We start from the raw sequence: 19,275 nt of genomic DNA, 5'->3' as shown, positions 1-19,275 counted from the left end.
ATGGGAGCAGGGGCAGCACGGTAGTGTAGTGGTTAGCACGGTGCTTTACAGTACCGGAGGCTCAGGTTCAATTCCCTACGCTGCCATGACCGCAGGGGTTTCCCCTGGTCACTCCAGTTTCCTTCCAGACTCCCGAGTAACTTGTCCCGAGTTTAGATTTAGGCAATGGTTAAGTAGGTGGGTTGCCATGGGCTGCATGGCTTGAAGGGCTGGAAGAACCTACTCCATGCTGCATCTCAGTAAAGAGCAGCCTACATGTGTCAACATGCTTCCTACACCAACATAGCATAGTAACCCTAATCTGTACGTCCTCGCAATGTGGGATGAAACTGGAGCATCCAGAGGAAACCCACGCTGTCATGGGAGAACGTACCAACTCCTTACAGACGCGGTGGAATTGAACCCCAATGTTACTTACAACCGGTGCTGTAATAATGTTACACTAACCGCTTCGCTACCGTGCTGCACATCAATTGGTTTAGCTCTTCATAATATTTAAACATGGATTTTACAACATCATCTACCACAAGAACTGTTGACCTCACTTCCTTTATTTTGTTTAGTAACTGGCTCCCGGGCAAGGCGCAATTCCACAATTCCCAGACTTCCGCCTGACGCGACTAGTTACAAGCTGGAACGGGTTGATGCGAATACCAGGTACAGGTTTTACGTCTTCGCTCACACCAGTCAAGGTAAAGGAGAGGCAATTGTGCTGGACTCGCCCCTCTTTGAAAATGAAGGTAAGAGAGCATGGCCTGTTCAGTCTGATTAAATACCACAGTGCCTCCTTCAGGTATGAAGCAGACGCTACACTATTGAGAGCAGATTGCATCGTAGATAAAGAGTGGGAAGAAAGAGAAAATGAATGCAATGCTTGTAGGCAGATTAGCGTCTGAAGAAAACAGCAACATTCATGTAGTTGAAAGCACTGAAAAGACAAAAAATGTCCTCTGAAGACACATTAAAATCCCTCGGTACTATTGGCTCAACCCTTCGCCTCACCTTCCCCACCAAATGCACACGACATACACCTATGCACACCTTAAATGGGCCGTGCGCAGTTTACTCCCTTTACGCTCTGTGCATGTGCATGGTCCTTCCCAACCTGGAATCAGCAAGTTACTGCACATAAAATGCTGGAGGAATTCAGCAGGTCAGGCAGCATGCCGTTTCAAGCCATGACCCTTCATCAGGGCTGGAAAGGAAGGGGGCAAAAGCCAAAGTAAGGAGGAGGGGGAAAGGAAGGAGTACAAGCTGGCAGGTGATGGGTGAGGCCAGGTGAGGGGAAATGTGGGTGGGTAGGAGATGGGATGAAGTAAGAAGCTGGGAGCAGATAGGTGGAAGAGGTAAGAGGCTGAAGAAGAAGGAATCTGATAGGAGAGGACAGTGGACCATGGAAGAAAGGGAAGGAAGAGGGGCACAAAGGAGGAGATGGACAGGTGAGAAGAAGAGAAGGAATGAGAGGGGAATTTAAATAGAGAGTAGGTTGGGGAAGGAAGGAAATTACCATAAGTCAGAGAAATTGATGCTCATGCCATCAGGTTGGTGACTGATCAGGCAGAAGATGAGGAGCTGATTCTCCAACCTGAGTACAGCTTTATCGTGGCAGTAGTGGAGGCCATGGACAGGCGTGTCAGAATGGGAATGGGAAGTTGAAACGAAGTCTGTGGCCACTGTGAGATGCTGCCTTTTTCAGCAGACGGAGTGAAGGTGCTTGACAGAGTAGTCCTCCAATCTACATCAGGGTCACCAATTTCAATTCAGTCCTTTACCTCTTCCAACCATCACCTCCCAGCTTCTTACTTCATCTCCCCTCCCCCCACATGACCATCCTTCCCCCTCACTTGGTTTAACCTGTCACCTGCCAGCTTGTACACCTTCCCCTCCCCCTATCATCTTGTTCTGGCTTCTGCCCCCTTCCTTTCCAGTCCTGATGAAGGATCTCAGCCCAAAACATTGACTGGTTATTCCCTTCCATAGGCGCTGCTGTCCTGCTGAGCTCCTCCAGCATTTTGTGTATATTGCTCTAGGTTTCAAGCATCCGCTGAATCTCTTGTGTTTATGATCAGCAAGTTAGTGCTGTGATACCTGCTAATAAGAGCAACAGGTTTTAGGATCACACTTGGAATCCAATTGTTTACCTACAGTATATCAAGCTTTAATCCAAAGTCAGAAAGCGATGCAAATACAAATTGAGGGAACGTTTCCCTGGTCTCAGTTTCACTTCTGCACAGCTGATTGGTCATACAATTGGTTATTCAGCAGGAACAGATACTCCAGCCGCTCAATAGAACGAAGAATTCATTCTGAGATTAATTAATGTGTCACTCCACAGTGATATCTGTGGTGCCTATCAGACATCCACCATGCATACACATAGTAGACTAAATATATTCTTTTCATTCTTTGGGCAATATAACATGATAAATTTTCATGCAAATGTAAGAAGGTCTTTGTGATCCCAAAATCTGATGTACGTAAACCCTTCCTTCTAACCTTTTTTTTTTGGTGGTCCAAATCTGTTAATAAATTTGCCAGTTTAAACAGATTTTTTAAGTAATATCAAGGCATGCTGCCCAGGGTTTGGTTCTTTATGACTTTTTGACTTCAGTGACCCAACTGTACAGTGAGAACAAAGGCAATTCAGTGCCACCAGTAACATCTGGTTGACTTTCTGTACTCCGGTAAGTTTGGAGGTAGATTCCCGTTGTCTGTAAACTATAGCTGTGCAACTTTTGTCACGTACTGGTGCCATTGATCTCAAACTTTTGAGATAATTTATCAGTTAGGGGCCAAAAACAAGGCAAAGGCTATTAATATTTGTGTTCCTATTGGGAGTGTAACCACATCCATTTCTTCCCCACTGCCCCATCCACTCTCCCCAACCTCTTCTGTCTCTGCCAGAATGGGAAAAGGCAAGTGATGGGATCTCAGTAAGGTATCTCAAAACTAGAAGGGTTTTATCTTGGTCCACTTGATTAAAGATCATTTTCAACCAGGCATTTGCTACAAGTCCAGGGAAATCTTGGGAGCATGATGGATGTCCCCAGCAACCCATCTCTCCGTTAGCATGCGGCTGGCATTCCTATATCTTGTTACAGCTCTCAGTGGCATTAATGTGATCTTGTCTTGGGTTGGCTCCAGCTCATACCCTGAAATGGGGCAGAATATAATTTCTTCTCGGCACAGCCAACCTGCAAACCTCCAGCAGATTTTTGAAAGTCAGCACTCCCAACAATTAATGCCAAACAGTGAAGTGAGTCCTGCTGTCCCAGTGAGCAGGCGAGGCTCCACACTGTGCAAAGCTTCTGAAGTAAAGACCAAAACTGGCAGTTCCTAATTACCATTTTCATCGTACCCTCTCAATTTACCAGAGAGGTCAAATGTTCTGGGCTCCATATTGATCAAGCAGTGAGAATTCCAGCAGCACCAGAGAACGGGAAAGGTGAACCATGTCATGACACCCGCTAAGAAAAGGTGAAAATGAGGGGATTGATACTGAGCTGTCATTCCGAGAATCCTGGCAAGTTATCAGTTTCCAGTGGGGAAATGAAATGAACTGCTGGAGGACCTCAGCAGGTCAAGCAGCATCTTTGGAGAGAAATGTTCAGCTGACATTTCAGGTTGAGACCCTTCATCTGGACTCAAAGATAGTATGAAGAGGTGAGGGGGAGGAGTGGGATAAGGGCTGGAAAATGATAGTGGATCCGGGTGAAGAGTGGTGATTGGCAGATGGAGGAAGGAATTGTGGAAGTGGTAACGGAGGCTGGGAGGTGAAAATGGAGACAGCTGGAAGGAATCCTTTAAACTGGAAAGAGGACAGACGAGATTTACGAGGATGTTGTCGGGCCTCAAGGGACTTAGTTACAGAGTGAGGTCAAGCAATTTGGGACTTTTCGCATTGGACCATAGGAGAATGAGGGGTAATCTTATAGAGGTGTATAAAATAACAAGGACCACGGAAGGATGAATGCACAGAGTCTTTTTCCTAACTGGGGAATCAAATACTGGAGGATATAGGTGTAAGGTGAGAGAGGAGAGATTTCTTATGAACTTGAGGGACAACTTCTTCACCAGAGGATGGTTTGTATATGGAATGAGCTGCCAGAGGAAACGATTGACGCAAGTGCATTAACAACAATTACAATGCACTTGGATAGGTCGTGGACAGGAAACATTTAGAATGGAGATTCCTAACCTTTTTTATGCCATGGACCCTTCCCATTAACCGAGAGGTCCGTAGTTCCCAGGTTGATTTAAAGGGATATGGGCCAAATGCTAGCAAATTGGACTAGCTTAGATGAGATTCTTGCTTAGCACAGACCAGCTGGGACAAAGTGCCTGCTTCTGTGCTGTACACCTCTATGATTCTTCAACAAGGGGCTGCACATGATAGAGTCTGATAGGAAAATAAAGTGGAACATGGAGGGTGCTGTGTGCAAACGGGAATTTTGGGAGGAGGGGACCCAGTGGGTGGAGTGTGTGAGTGATGGGCAGATAGAGCAAGTGGAGACAGAAAGAAACTGGGGGGTGGGGGCCTGGGTTTGTGTGTGCAGGAGGAACTGGGTAGAGCAAGAGAAAAGAGAAAGGAACAGGAGAGGAGCAGGTTACCTGGAATTTGAGAAATCATTGTTTATGCCATCAGGTTGTGGCTGACCCAAGTGGACCAATGAGGTGGTGCTCCTCTAGTTTGTATTTGGCCTTTCCCTGGTAAGTGGAGAGGTGAAATCTTGTGAGGGAATTCCTACTGCTCTTTATATTAGTGATAATTTTGCCCTGGTTCTCCTGACCACAACTGTCAGCTAAGCACCACCATGAGGTTAGGGTGGGTGCATCTACTAAAACAAAGCAAGCTATGTGGAAGAGCTGAGGAATGACAGAAATGATGAGAGATCTAAATCATAATGGACACCATCCTTTGTTGGGAGTTTCAGTCCTTGGAAGAATATGGCAGAGTTATTCTTGGCGGTTCCCAAGTAGGAACATGCAGTATACCTAGTACTTTTCAAGGAGATTCCAGAACACCCTGTCATCTCCACTCCAGTCTTAAGCCTCTTCAACAGAGGATGGAGTGTTGAGAGTAAGAGCTGCATCCTCTCAGATACCAAAATCATTTCCTCCAACATTGTGAGCTTCAATGGATTCTCAGTGATGTCCACACAAAATTGTTCTTAAGCAAGCATTGCTGCTAACCTTTCACCAGTTCTTTCTCTCATTTGTGTCAAGAGTCCATGAAGAGTGACCTCTCTTCATGTGAGTTGTGGGGATGAGCATTAGCAGGTTATTTGGCCATTGGGGAGATCTTGGCTGACCATTCTGAGTCTTTTGATGAGGAGTGAGCTTTTTTATTCTTATCAGAGATACAGAACTTCACTTCTGCGCAGTCAAGTTCAAGCAGGTGACTGTTCACTGCAGAATTCAATGACATAACTGTTTAATCATGGAATACCTCCGTGTTGCAGTGCTAGTGCTTTCTCCAGGATGGCACCAACCTGCACTGTTAAGAGGTGTATAAGAAGACACCTCCTTTTGATGGGACCCCATGTTCTTGCCAGCTGAGACTTGGCCCCCAAGGAAGATTAGAATTAGAATCAGGCTTATTATCACTGACATATGTCATTAATGTGTTGTTTTGTGCAACAGTGCAGCTCAACACATAAAAAAATACTGTAAGTTACAACAGCAAATAAATAGTTTGAAAGATGAACGGACCATTCAGGAATCTGATGGCAGAAGGGAAGAAGCTGTTCCCGAACCTTTGAGTGAGGATCTTCAGGCTCCTGTACCTCCTCCCCAATAATATACAAGAAGGGGGCATGTCCCAGATGTTGAGGGTCTTTAGTAATGGATGTTGCCTTCTTGAGGTTCTGCCTCTTGAAGATGTCTTCAATGGCCTCTCTGCCCATAATTGGACCCCTTATATCATGGAGATACTTTTATGAAGTGGTCACTTTCCTGGCTTGGCTCTCATGCAGTGAGATCTGCCTGTGTCATATGGAGGTTAGGACGGTCCACCTGTCTTTCTCTTCCCTCCCCAAGTAAAGTGAGTTCCTTCTTTTGTTTCTTCAGACTAGCTCTATACAGTGTAGGCTGACCCGTGGTCCTTTTGATGCCAGTGTGGAAATTGTCTCTATGTTTGTGGTGGCGTGTCCCATTCCCAGCCTCCTCAAGTAATTCTGCTGTATCCTTCGATTCATAAAGTCCTACAAAATTACAGCACAGAAAAAGCCCTTCGGCCCATCTAATCCATGCCAAACATTTAAACTGTCTAGTCCCATCAACCTGTACCCAGAACATAGCCCTGCAATCCCCTCCCGACCATGTACCTACCCAAACTTCTCTTAACAGTTGAAATCTAGCTCGCATGCAACACTTGCACTGATACTTCATTCCACACTCTCCCGGCCCTTTGAGTGAAGAAGTTTCCCTCATGTTCCCCTTAAACATTTCATCTATCACTCTTAACCCATGACCTTTGGTTGTCGTCCCACCCAACCTCAGTGAAAAAAGCCTGCTTTCATTTCCCCTCTCTATAGCCCTCAGAATTTTGTATACCTCTATCAAATCTCCCTTCTGTCTTCTTTGTTCCAAGGAAAAAAGTCCTAACCTATTCAATCATTCCTTATAACTCAGATCCTCCAGTCTCAGCAACATCTTTGTAAATTTTCTCTGTAGTCTTTCAACCTTACTTGCATCTTTCCTGTAGGCAGGTGACCAAAACTACACACAACACTCCAAATTAGGCCCCACCAATATCTTATACAACTTCAACATAACATCCCATCTCCTGTACTCAGTACTTTGACTTATGAAAGCCAATATGTCAAAAGCTTTCTTTGTGACCTTATCTACCTGTGTCACCACCTTCAATGAACCTTGGACCTGTATTCCCAGATCCCTACCGCACTTCTCAGTGCCCTACCATTCACTGTGTAAGACCTAATCTGGTTGATCCAACTGAACTGTAACACCCTACACCTGTCTGCATTAAATTCTATCTGCCATTTTTCCCTGCTGGAATTAAATTGGGATTCCAGCAGAACAGGCATCAACATCCAGCTTTCTGTATCAATCTTCAATCCAGGACTGAAATATTTAAGGAAACATTGAATTGCAGGGAGCTGAAATGTCTTTCTCCAATTCCCCAGGAATAGTCCAAGCAGCATTACTGCTTACAGTGCCTATTAAAATAATTCACCCCCCCCCCGGAAGTTTTCATGTTTTAATATTTTACAACATTGAATCACAGTGGATTTAATTTGTTTTTTTGACACTGATCAACAGAAAAAGACTCTTTCGTGTCAAAGTGTAAACATCTCTACAAAGTGATTGAAATTAATTACAAATATAAAACACAAAATAATTGATTGCCAACGTATTCACCCCTTTTAAAATGACACACCAAATCATCACTGGTGCAGCCAATTGGTCTTAGGAATCACATAATTAGTTAAATGGTGATCACCTGTGTGCAGTCAAGGTGTTTCAATTGATTGTATTAAAAATACGCCTGTATCTGGAAGGTCCAACTGCTGGTGTGTCAGCATCCTGTCAAAAATTACACCATGAAGGCAAAAAAACACTCCAAGCAATTCAGCGAAAAGGTTATTAAATATGGATACAAGAAAATTTCCAACTCACTGAATATCCCTTTCAGCAGGGGCCGGCCGACTGGGAGGGGGGTGTTCAAGTAGGGTTAAACTCACTTCAACATGTCTTTTACAGTTAGGGTTGCCAACTTCCTCACTCCCAAATAAGGGACAAAAGTAGCAGTCAAATCCTGACGAAGGGTCCCGGCCCGAAACATCGACTGTACCTATTCCTATAGATGTTGTCTGGCCTGCTGTGTTCACTGGCATTTTGACTAACATGACCATGAAGCCTTGCGCGGGCACCTGTGTGCGCATGCGTGACATACGCGTACGTGCCGATTTTTTTTTCTCCACAGGTCAGTTTTGGCTTAACCTTCCTGATTACACTGTACATACATTATTTCTACTTTATATAGTCTGTGTATTTATCATATCATTAATGCTTTTACTATATGTCAGAGTTATTTTAGGTTTTATGTGTTATTTGGTAGGTTATTTTTTGGGTCTGGGAACGCTCAAAAATTTTTCCCATATAAATTAATGGTAATTGCTTCTTCGCTTTACGCCATTTCAGCACGAAAGGTTTCATAGGAACGCTCTACCTTAGCGTGGGAAATAGGGGACAAGGGCAGCCCCATATGGGACAAATAAATTTAGCCCAATATACGGGACGTTTGGCAACCCTATGTTCAAGTTCAACAGTGCGTGACAGGGAATGAGGAAAGGTGCAGCTGACTCATATCGTTTCCTCACGGCCCGGTAGCACATGCTTTGCTATGAATACAGTTAAGTCAATCATCAAGAAATGGAAAGAATATGGCACAACTGTAAATCTGCCTAAAGCTGGCCGTCCTCGAAAACTGAGTGACTGTGCAAGAAGGGAAATAGTGAGGGAGGCCACCAAGAGACCTGTGACAACTCTGGAGGAGTTACGAGCTTCAATGGCTGAGATGGGAGAGACTGTGCATACAAAACTGTTTCCCGGGTGCTTCATCAGTAGCAGCTTTATGGGAAAGTGGCAATGTTGAAAAACTCACCTGAAATCTTGGCCAGAGTTTGCCAGAAGGCATGTGGGAGACTCTGAAGTTAGCTGGAAGAAGGTTCTTTGGTCTGATGAAACCAAAATTGTACTTTTTGGCCATCAGACTAAACCGCTATGTTTGGCGTAAGCCAAACACCACACATCATCAAAAACACACCATTCCTACCGTGGTGGGTGCCTCATGCTGTGGGGATGCTTCACTGCAGCAGGCCCTGGAAAGCTTGCGAAGGTAGGGGGTAAAATGAATGCAGCAAAATACAGGGAAATCCTTGATGAAAACCTGTTGCAAAGTTAATATCCTGGAGTGGCCAAGTCAGAGTCCAGATCTCAATCCAGTTGAGAATTTGTGGCTGGACTTGAAAAGGACTGTTCACTCATGATCCCCATGCAATCTGACAGAGCTTGAGCAGTTTTGTAAAGAAGAATGGGGGAAAATTTCAGTGTCCACATTGGAAAGCTGAAGAGACCTATCCGCATAGACTCAAGGCTGTAATTCAAAGTTCCAATTTAATGTCAGAGAAATGTATACAATATACATCCTGAAATGCTTTTTCTTCACAACTATCTATGAAAACAGAGAAGTGCCCCAAAGAATGGACGATAGAGCCCCAAAGTCCCCCCCCAGCTCCCCTCCCTCCCGCACGTAAGCAGCAGCGAGCAACAACCCCCCTCTCCCCACCAGCAAAAAAAAGCAACAGCACCCGGCACTGAGCACTCAAGCGTGAGCAAAGTAGTACAAAGGCACAGACTAGAAGTTACCCAAAAGACTTAGGGTTTCACCTGGTATTCAACATACCACAGGCTCTCTCTCTCCCTAATAAGGGAGAGGGAGGTGTCTCCGTTTTCCCAGCGAGCGGGGAGACATAACAAACAACTCGCTGGTTTACGATGTTAAAAGTCCATTACATTGCTTTTTTCAAGCTCTGTGCCTGAAGATCTCAAAGATCTTGGGTCTTCGGGCACACAGCCGGTATCCTGACTCCCCCAATGACACACGGGTCTCCTGCGGTGACACCAACCCTCGATCCACCGGTCTCCAGAGCTCCGAGATCCTAGGTTTCCAAATCTGAGCCGGAATCTTAGGCTGAGCCCTTGGCGTACCGAACAACAACGGTCGGTTATGAAACCCCGAAAGCAGGTCCTATTCCTGAAAAGAACCAAAGTTAGCGTGTAACTCCAGGTCAGGGTCTTCCAAAGAACCCTGAAAGGGAAAAATAAAGATATTAGAGATGGAAATAGAGTTGTTTCCGAAGATGCAAGCAAAGAAGGCGCCGTTTACTTTGCTCCGCCTCTTCTTTGCTGCCAAAGGCGCACCTACTAAATACTGACTTGAAGGGGGGTGAATACTTATGCAGTCAATTATTTGGTGTTTTATATTTGTAATTAATCTAGATCATTTTGGAGAGATCTGTTTTCATCTTGACATGAAAACGTTTTATTGATCAATCAAAAAAATCCAAATTAAATCCACTGTGATTCAATGTTATAAAACGTGAAAACTTTCAAGGGGGAGGTGAATACTTATTATAGGCGCTTTATGTCTGCTACTGAAAGTTATAAAGGGAACATTGATGATACCTGAGAATAATTTGCAGATTGTAAGTGGATTGGTGATCAGATGCTTATAATGCAACACACCTAGCTGGTTCTCTGTGAAAATTTCTGACTGTTAAAATTGCATAAATTCAGATGGCTTATATATAAAGTATTAAGGTTGGTTATCTAGAAGATCAAAAGAGGTTCATATACTGTTACTAGGAAGCAGATTCACGGGTTTGGTGAGTGAGACAGGAGACACTCATTACAAATAAGTACATTAATCATTTATTTACAGGCAAAACAGTAAAACATTCAACCAAACATCTAAGCCATCCTAAGTTACACAAACTACAAAACTGAACCTTCAACAAACAGATACTTAGCTAAGAGAGCGCATGGACCCTCCTGTATCTGCCATGTACTCTCCCAATGGTAGCACTGGTTGGAACCTCAGTGTGAAGATGGTTACCGGGAGTAAAAGGGAGGCAACTACCAGTGCTGTGACACACAAGGAAACCAATGGGAAAGAGCTGATGCATTCTTCAAACAGGCCACTCGATGGCTGGCACAGTAGAACCGGCTTTTGATTGTCAAGTAAACCAACCCTTCTCATTACGTATGCTGAGCAATGAATACTGGGAATGAGATGACCACTGAACCTAATCAGGGGATTTGCATTTGGTACAACTAGGGACCTTTGCAATTTGGAGTAAAGTGAACAGAAGTAACATGATTTCAAAGTTATGCTGCCCAAAACAGATGTGTATCACCCCAGTTTATAACATTCCTCCCATGAGTTGTGAATAATTCAATCTAAAAAAAGATAGTTTATACAAAGAATTTTGGATGCCTTAGAGAGGTTTATTAGATAGAATTTAATTGAGCCTTCAGATCAATTCAGATAAAGAATATACCCTGTATACAAATAAGCTACAAGCTGCAGTCGAATCAGTGGGTTAATTTAGGTTGTAAAGACTATGGAATGAGCTGCATTCTAGAATGTATTGAGAGATTCAAAGTAGCTTAAGCATAAGAAAAATGATAAAGTGGAGTGAGGTAAATGTTAAAAACAAAAAAAGTTTGTAACATAGAATGACAGTACTGTGCAAAAGTCTTTGGAACACATATGGCTGGGGTGCCTAAGATGAATGCATACTGTATTTGTCAACGTGGAGCGGAGAGCGAGTTTGTAAATCCAGCGGAAGCAAAGGATGTTGGGAATGGTGAGGGTGGAGCGCCACGGGAGGGTGTGGGAGAGATGATTCCCCTCTCCCTGCCTCCTTCCCACTCTCAGTCCACAATGGAGACCCATATCAGAATTAAGTTTGTCATCACTGACACATGTCATGAAATTTGTCTTTTATTTTTGCAGCAGTACAATACAATAAATAAAATTACTACAGTACTGTGCAAAAGTCTATCGCCTCCTAGCTCTATACAAATACGTGCCTAAGACTTTTGCACAGTACAGTATGTACGTATATTTAAAAGTGAACTGCAAGCCAGAACTTAATCAAAAGTTTCAGATAGTTTATAAATAAGTGATATCTAGGAGTGAGCCACAAAAAAGAACCAAATCTGTGTTTGAATAAACAGGTTTGTTTTAAGCCATTATGAATTGTTTCAGTGTATACAATTTCTTTCTGTATACAGTGTAATGTGGTCTGAACTGATGACATTCCTTGCTACTGACAGATGTGATCATGGCACCTAAGGTGCAAAGAATCTTGATTAATGCATAACAATTGAATATTTCATAAGAAATCACAGTGTGTTCTGTATAATCCAGAATATACCGTATATACTGTCAGGTATATTTCTATCAGCCAATATAATATTTTGCTCTTGAGAAATGGCAATTCAATCTGAATTCTATACCTGTATGTAACTTTTATCTTTTTAATGTGGAGTCTTGTTTGTTTTCCTTCTTCCTTCCTCTTTGCCTTTCTCTCTGAAGTCACCCCTACCGCTGAGATTGCTATAACAGAAGGAGGTAAAGGGAGGAGTGGGAGACTGGGCTGCAAGGAAATAGGGTTTGCTTGCGCACAATAAGGCATTGTGTTGGAACGTTGGAGAAGCAGGTACCGGAACAAAAGTGGGTCAAAGGCTCTAATCTGAAAGGGTTGAAGATCAGAAGTAGGCAAAGCAAATCTCAGCCATGTTTATAACTGTTTTCAGAGGCCAGAGATTAGGTTAGAGCCTTAAACTTGCTTCTAAGTATCTGCTATTCTTCTATAATATATACTGTTTGCAGTTGAGATATTGATGTCCTTTTGAATTTTGCTTGGGATCGCTGGAGTAGCATATTTGCAAGAGGGGATTTGATATCCTTTGTGCAGAATATTATGCAGCAAGAATATGGTTTAAATTCCAGACAGCTGTTTACACAGTATATATTATAACTAGGCCACACTGACTGTGACATTACAGGGACAGTGTGTGCCACAGAATTCAACCAAGCTGTAATGCTTTGAATGTACATCAATACCACATTCCTCAGTTTTATATACACTCGTGCTTGTGGCTGAATCATCATTTTCATGCAATGGGGACTTGCTGTTCCTAGCATACTGTGATACATTCACTTGTGTTTCATGTACCTCAGAGTCATACTATGTCTGAAAAGAATGGGGGTGGTTGAGAGGGTAAGCACCTTCTCTTTGAATTCCTTTCATACCTGGGGCGCAGACTACAGTATGTCCATGTCCTAAGTGTCTGTAGTTATAGAAAAGTGTGTGTGTGTGTGTGTGTGTGTGTGTACCTGCTTGTGTGTTCACATGTGTGCGGTGCGTGCACATGTCTATGTGACGTGCACTGGTATATGTACACAACAAGGTGAGGAATAGTATACTGGAAAATAGGGTATCTACCACTTGTCTATCAATCAATCAATCATCTATCAATTATCATTATCAGGCAGTCAAAGGTTATCAGAAGGTTCTGGAAATGCTGAGAAAATCAGGCAGCATCTTTGCAAGACAGGCACAATTAACATTTCAAGTCAAAGGTTTTCATTGGAACTGCTATCTGACCTACTGAGTGTTTCCAGCACTCACTGTTTTATTTTTATTTCAGATTTCCAACATCTGCAGTTTTTTGTAAATTTCTGTTCAAGGATGGAGCTCAATGCAGAACACAGTTCCCTCCCATTTCCCCCCACAATTTTCCTCAGGTCATACCATAAAAGGACCACTCAACCCCCCCCCCCCCACCACAATTAACTCTCAATAATGTACTCTAGAAGGAGGCCAATCGGCCCATCTTGCCCGTACCCCTCTAAAATTTCCCATATCATTCCACAGCCATTCTAAGTGGGAGATCACCAGATTTACAGTGATATTATGCAGAGGCCTGGATATTTTTTTTAAATTCTGGGGTTAATTGATGGAGGAAAGAATAAAAGAAAGCTGTAGCATTTGCAGCTTCTCCTTTTCCCTCTTCATAAGGGAAGGATTTTATGCAACTCCTTATATTTCAAAACAGCACTTCTGAGACTAAATTGAGAAATGAATCATTTGCTAGCGGAACAACTATCTTCAATTTTCAAAAATATTCTGGATTGAAGTCAAGCCTCTGATTGGGATCACAGGTTGGAGCTGCGACTCTGTCAAATACTCTGCGACTCTGCTGTTTGACTGTACCGAATCGCTCCCCCCTTTGAGCCCCTTTCCCCTCTGAGGAAGTACGTCTCTGCCCTGCAATAACCCAGCGGGGTTGTTGCAGCACCAGATTTGCAGGGTTTACCAGCTTTGACCTGCAGAAGTGGCAAGCATTTGGTTTCTTAGACCTTTGCTAGTTAAAGTGGGAGAAGTAATGCCACTTGTAAAAAATTTGACAGGATTGTGGGGGCATTGTGACATTAGAGTTATCAGGTACAATAGGACCAGGCCTATTGGGCCATTTGGTTCTTGCCGATCAAGATGCCCATCTCAGTTAGTCTCGCTTGCCTATATTTGACCCATATCCCTCTAAACATCCTTCCCTGACCTATACACTCACCTCCCAGGAGTTTACAACACATATTCTTAGCATTATTTCTTTTATTTGCTCAGTTTGTCTTTTTTTGCGCATTGGTTGTTTGTCGGTCTCTGTCTATGCCTGTGTTTTTAGTAGATTCTATCATATTTCTTTATTTTTCCCATAAATGCCTGAAAGGAAATGAATCTCAAAGTAGTATATGATATGGTAACATATATGTACTTTGATAATAAATTTAAGTTGCACTTTTAAACATTTCCTATCTATGTACCTCTCTAAGTGTCTTTTAAGTGTTGTTATTGTATCACTTCCTCTGGCAGCCGTTTCCATTTACAGACCGTTGTCTCTGGAAAAATTTGTTCCCCAGGTTCCTATTAAATTATTACCCTGTCTACTTAAAGCTATGCCCTCTAGTTCTTTATACCCCACCATGAGAAAGATTGTGTGTATGCACCCTCTCTATACCCCTTATGTTTTTTTGTACACTTCTATTAGATCATCCTTCAGTTTCCCACACTCCCATTTCCTTTCTGACAGCTTATTCCTGTTTAATCACTCAGTGCCAATGAAGTCTGGCAAATAGTTTTGACAATTATCATATATTAAGGACCATGAGCTACCTATTCTGAGGTTAAAGGCCGCTTGAGTTCTTTGTTCTTCTCAGACTGCATCTCAACCAATCTGGATGATATGCGAAGATAAGGCAGAGGTTGATAGATTTTGGACTGGTCAGGGCATAAGGGGATATGGGGAGAAGGCAGGAGATTGGGGCAGAGAGGGAAATTGGATCAGCCATGATGAAATAGCAGAGCAGACTCAATGGGCCAAAGGGTCTAATTCAGCTCCTATACCTTATGGTCTTACGATTGGATGGTGTACACTATTTATTGAAAATGGATAGAGCAACGCAATTGAGATAAAAACAACCCTAAGCTCAAGATTTCAATTAATGTGCTGATAATTGTCTTCTGCATTGAAATATGATTTATACCCACAAGAGGAGCACAGTTACACTGTTAGTGTGAGGCTTTGATGTCATGGCAAAGATGTTTGGCCTCTGATCATTCACAGTTCAGGTCACTGAACATGAATTCGAGGCCTCAGCTGAGGGGACGTGGTTACAGGATAAAGTGGCTGTCATTTAAAACTGTAGTGTGTAGGAATTCCATGTAGAGGGTGGTGTTTGGAATCCTCCAGCGTGAAAGGTTTTATTTATTTATTTATTGGGATACAGTGTGGAATAGGCCCTTCCGGCCCACCAAACCACGCCACCCAGCAATCGCCGATTTAATCCTAGCCTAATTACGGGGCAATTTGCAATTATCCTTCTAGCTGGTATGTCTTTGGACTGTGGGATGAAACCAGAGCACCCGGAGGAAATCCACACGGTATTGAGAACGTACAAATTCCTTACAGGCAGCGGCTGGAATTGAACCTGGGTCGCTGGTACTGTAAGATACTGTGCTAACCACTACACTACTGTGCCAGGTTGTGAAGGTTAGATTGCTAGAGATGCTTCAAGGGGTGGGGGTAGATAGATTTTGGAAAGTCAGTAAATTCTGGGCTCTGGAATTGAGACCTGGAGAAGGTCACCCACGGTCATATTAAACGGTGGGTCAGACTTGAATGGCCAAGTGTATGCTCCTTCAGCTATTTCGTTGGGCTTTTGTGTTCTCTGTATATTGTATACTGTCCGCACAGCCTTGAATTGTCAGCTCACTAGGAAGTAAAATGTGTGAGCAATGCGAGACTGACTAATGAAGTACAGCCTATGATCTCACAGCTTGCTCCTACATAATGTAGAGCTGACAACAAGGAAGGGACCTCTGTGACCCCACAGGTGCATCCTGGGAAATCTGTACAACGCAGAACCCCTTAGAGAGAGCAAGGAGCAGAGTAGCTAGTGTCGGAATCCCTGGGGCTAACCAATAGCAAACTGAAATGCAGAATCCCAGGAGCAGTTTAGAGTGGACGAGGCAGGCTGAACCTCTGGGATGAAGTAAAAGTAAGGGCCTCACAAATGAAACAAAAGTGTTAGACTTTTAGAAATTCATGAGAACATATAACAGTGAGCTAACTACGAGTGGTGAGTGATAAGTTCACGGCCTAAGGTAGAAGGAGTCAATTTTAGAAAACATAGCACATTTATATTTCAACATAGTCCCCTCCTACATTTACACACTTAGTCCAGCGATCATGGAGCACACGAATCCCTTCTTTGTGGAAGTCAGCGTCTTGGACCTCCAGAAAGTGGTCCACAGCAGGGATGATTGATAAGTGTGTGGCCTAAGGTAGAAGAAGATGAGTTATACAGCTCTTGTTACATGCACGTGCGGTTCAACTCTTTGAGTGATTATGCAGAAAGTTTGAAGTTAATAACTCATCTCCTTCTACCTTAGGCCACAAACTTATCAATCACCCCTGCTCTGGACCACCTTCTGGAGGTCCAAGACGCTGACTTCTACAAAGAAGGGATCCGTATGCTCCACGACCGCTGGACTAAGTGTGTAAATGTAGGAGGGGACTATGTTGAAAAATAAATGTGCTAGGTTTTCTAAAACTGACTCCTTCTACCTTAGGCTACGAACTTATCAACCACCCCTCATATATCAGAGTTCCACCGGGGTTCGTCAGGAGTATTGAGAAACAGAAGGACCTCAGAGTAAACGTCCATTGAACCATAAACATGGCAGCGCAGGTAGGCAAGGAAGGTATAGAGGATACTGGCCTTCCTTAGACAAGACATTGGACAGAGAAGTAGGAGGGGTTATGCTCGATCTTTATAAAACCTTGATCGGACCTCAGCTGGAGTACTGTGTACAGCTCTATTCACCATGTATAGAAAGGATGTTACGATGCTGGAGAGGCTGCGGAGGAAATTCACCGAGATGTTGCCTGGGTTGGAGCAGTTTAGTTATGAGGGGAGATTTGGAGACACTAGACTTTTCTCTCTGGAATAGACGAGGCTAAGTGGGTGCATGACTGAGGTCTATAAAATCGCGATGGATATAGATGGTGCAGACTGCAGAAAACTTTTCTGCATATGAGTTGTAGATAGACTTTGGTTTAGCATGGGGGTGGGGGGGGGGAGATTTAAAGGGGTTATAAGGCAGACTTTCTTCACCCAAAGAGTATTAAGTATAGGTAGTTCTGCTGTAACATAATTGTTGCATTCCCAAAGAACCCTTGTTTCAAAAGTTCACATTATACAAGAGTAGTCTGCTGTGGTTGCCTTCAAAGCACAGATTTTCCCAGTCACAGTTGTTCCATAAACTAACGCAACCTACATAGTGCAAATAGTGTTCCTTAATCCATCAGGTGCAATACAACAGATTTGTGTTATATAAAGATATTATAGCAAAACCACCTGTACCTGGAACTTGCTGTCTGAATGAATGGCTGAAACTGTGTCGCTTCAGCGTTAACGACAGGTAGCTGATTTGCTTAGGGATAGGGTGACCAAGTGCTGGAAGGGTGCCCACTTGTCAGCATTGACAAATTGGGCTGAATGGACTGTTTCCCTATTGCAGGCTTCATATTTCGAAGTGGCCTGAATGTTTCAGATCTTAATGAAGCACAGCAGGAGACCAGACTGCATCTTATTTATTTTACTTCGGCAATGAGAATGAAACTGACATCCTGGAACAAGAAGGCAGGGATAGGTCTTGAGCTGTCCACTATTCAACATAATTATAACTGATTCTCACCTCTTCTTATTCACTAAATGCCCCAAAATCCACCAGTTCAACCTTGAATTCATCTGCACCTGAGTATCCTCTGCTGCAAAGAATTCCAAAGTTAAAATCATTCCGCATCTAGTATGGATCCAGTATTTACAACCACATTGGTGCCACTAATGGACGTCTGAGAATAACACACATCTCCAGGAAAGGGCAGGACATTTCGTAAATACATGGGAACTGGCCAGTTAAGAAAAGTTCTGATGAAGAGTGGGCTCAATACAGAGACAGAAGGGAGAAGGTAGACACGCCCAGTCACCTGACAATAAGACCTTTACTGTGCCACTTAAATCACTCAACACTGCAAAACAGTGATAAAGTCCTTATAGACAATCATAAAGAGAATTGCTTAATTCCTGACCTTAGGTAGGACAGTCATTAGCAGAAGTTATTCACCATTAAAAGAGTACCACTGATCAAAAATTTACTTTCAGAAATCTTAAACCAGCCTGAATGAGATTGGACCTCATTTTGGTAGAATTTAGCAGTACCTGAATTCTAAGATTCTTGATCATACAAAGCTCAAAGCTGTAAGTTGGTGGTGAGGCTTAAAATTGAAGGATGGATTTGGAATTAAATTATGGAGTTCCCGTTTTCGACACAATTGCAGATTCAATCCAGTTTTGTTCATGTCTAACACTGCTCATAATTACCAGCTGTATTGATGATTATCTCCATTAGAGTCTTCAGGTTCAGATCGCAAGGTGTTTTGCCCAAAATGGAAAGGTTATTCTGTGGAACTTTACTGAGTACATTCTATCCTGCCAGTTGAGGATGTCCGTTCTGTTGTAAGCGGTCAGCACTGGGATACTCAGGTTTAGTCTGTAACCAACCCTTTGACTCCAATGGGACCATAAGACAGAATTAGGCCATTCAACCCATTGAGTTTGCTCCACCATTCATACATGGCTAATTTATTATCCTTCTCAACCCCATTCTCTCTTCCTTTAACTTATGACACCCTTACTAATCAAGAACCTATCAACCACCATTTTAAATATACCCAATGACTTGGCCTCCACAGACATCTGTGGCAATGAATTCCACAGATTCACCATCCTCTAGCTAAAGAAGTTCCTCCTCATCTTTGTTCTAAAGGGACATCCTTGTATTCTGAGGCTCTGCCCTTCGGTCCTAGACTCTCCCACAATTGGAAACATTTTCTCCACATTCACTCTATCTAGGCCTTTCAATATTCATTGGGTTAACCAATTTCCCTCGGGATCAATAAATTATGTCTGTGACTATGACTATGACCATGACTATGTTTCAATTGCACCTTCCAATCACTGACTGTAATCTGGGGATGTGGGTGGGGAGATCGGCAGCACACTTGAAAAGTTGCTTTGGCTTTTGCTCTGATTGACCACTGCAGAACACACAA

General features: G+C 43.1%; 1 protein-coding gene across 1 annotated transcript in view; it reads left to right on the top strand.

Annotated features, from left to right (window-relative positions):
* The window catches only part of nfasca (neurofascin homolog (chicken) a), a 171,470-nt gene that overhangs the window by 121,702 nt on the left and 30,493 nt on the right, over positions 1-19,275 (top strand). The window contains exon 25 of the mRNA XM_072277651.1: positions 564-740. Within this exon, the coding sequence (XP_072133752.1) occupies positions 564-740 (177 nt within the window). The remainder of the gene's footprint in view (positions 1-563; positions 741-19,275) is intronic.

This window comes from Mobula birostris, chromosome 14, assembly GCF_030028105.1.
Source record: "Mobula birostris isolate sMobBir1 chromosome 14, sMobBir1.hap1, whole genome shotgun sequence".
NCBI lineage: Eukaryota > Metazoa > Chordata > Chondrichthyes > Myliobatiformes > Myliobatidae > Mobula > Mobula birostris.
Note: the sequence above shows the minus strand (reverse complement) of the source record. Positions and strands in the feature narration are given on the sequence as shown.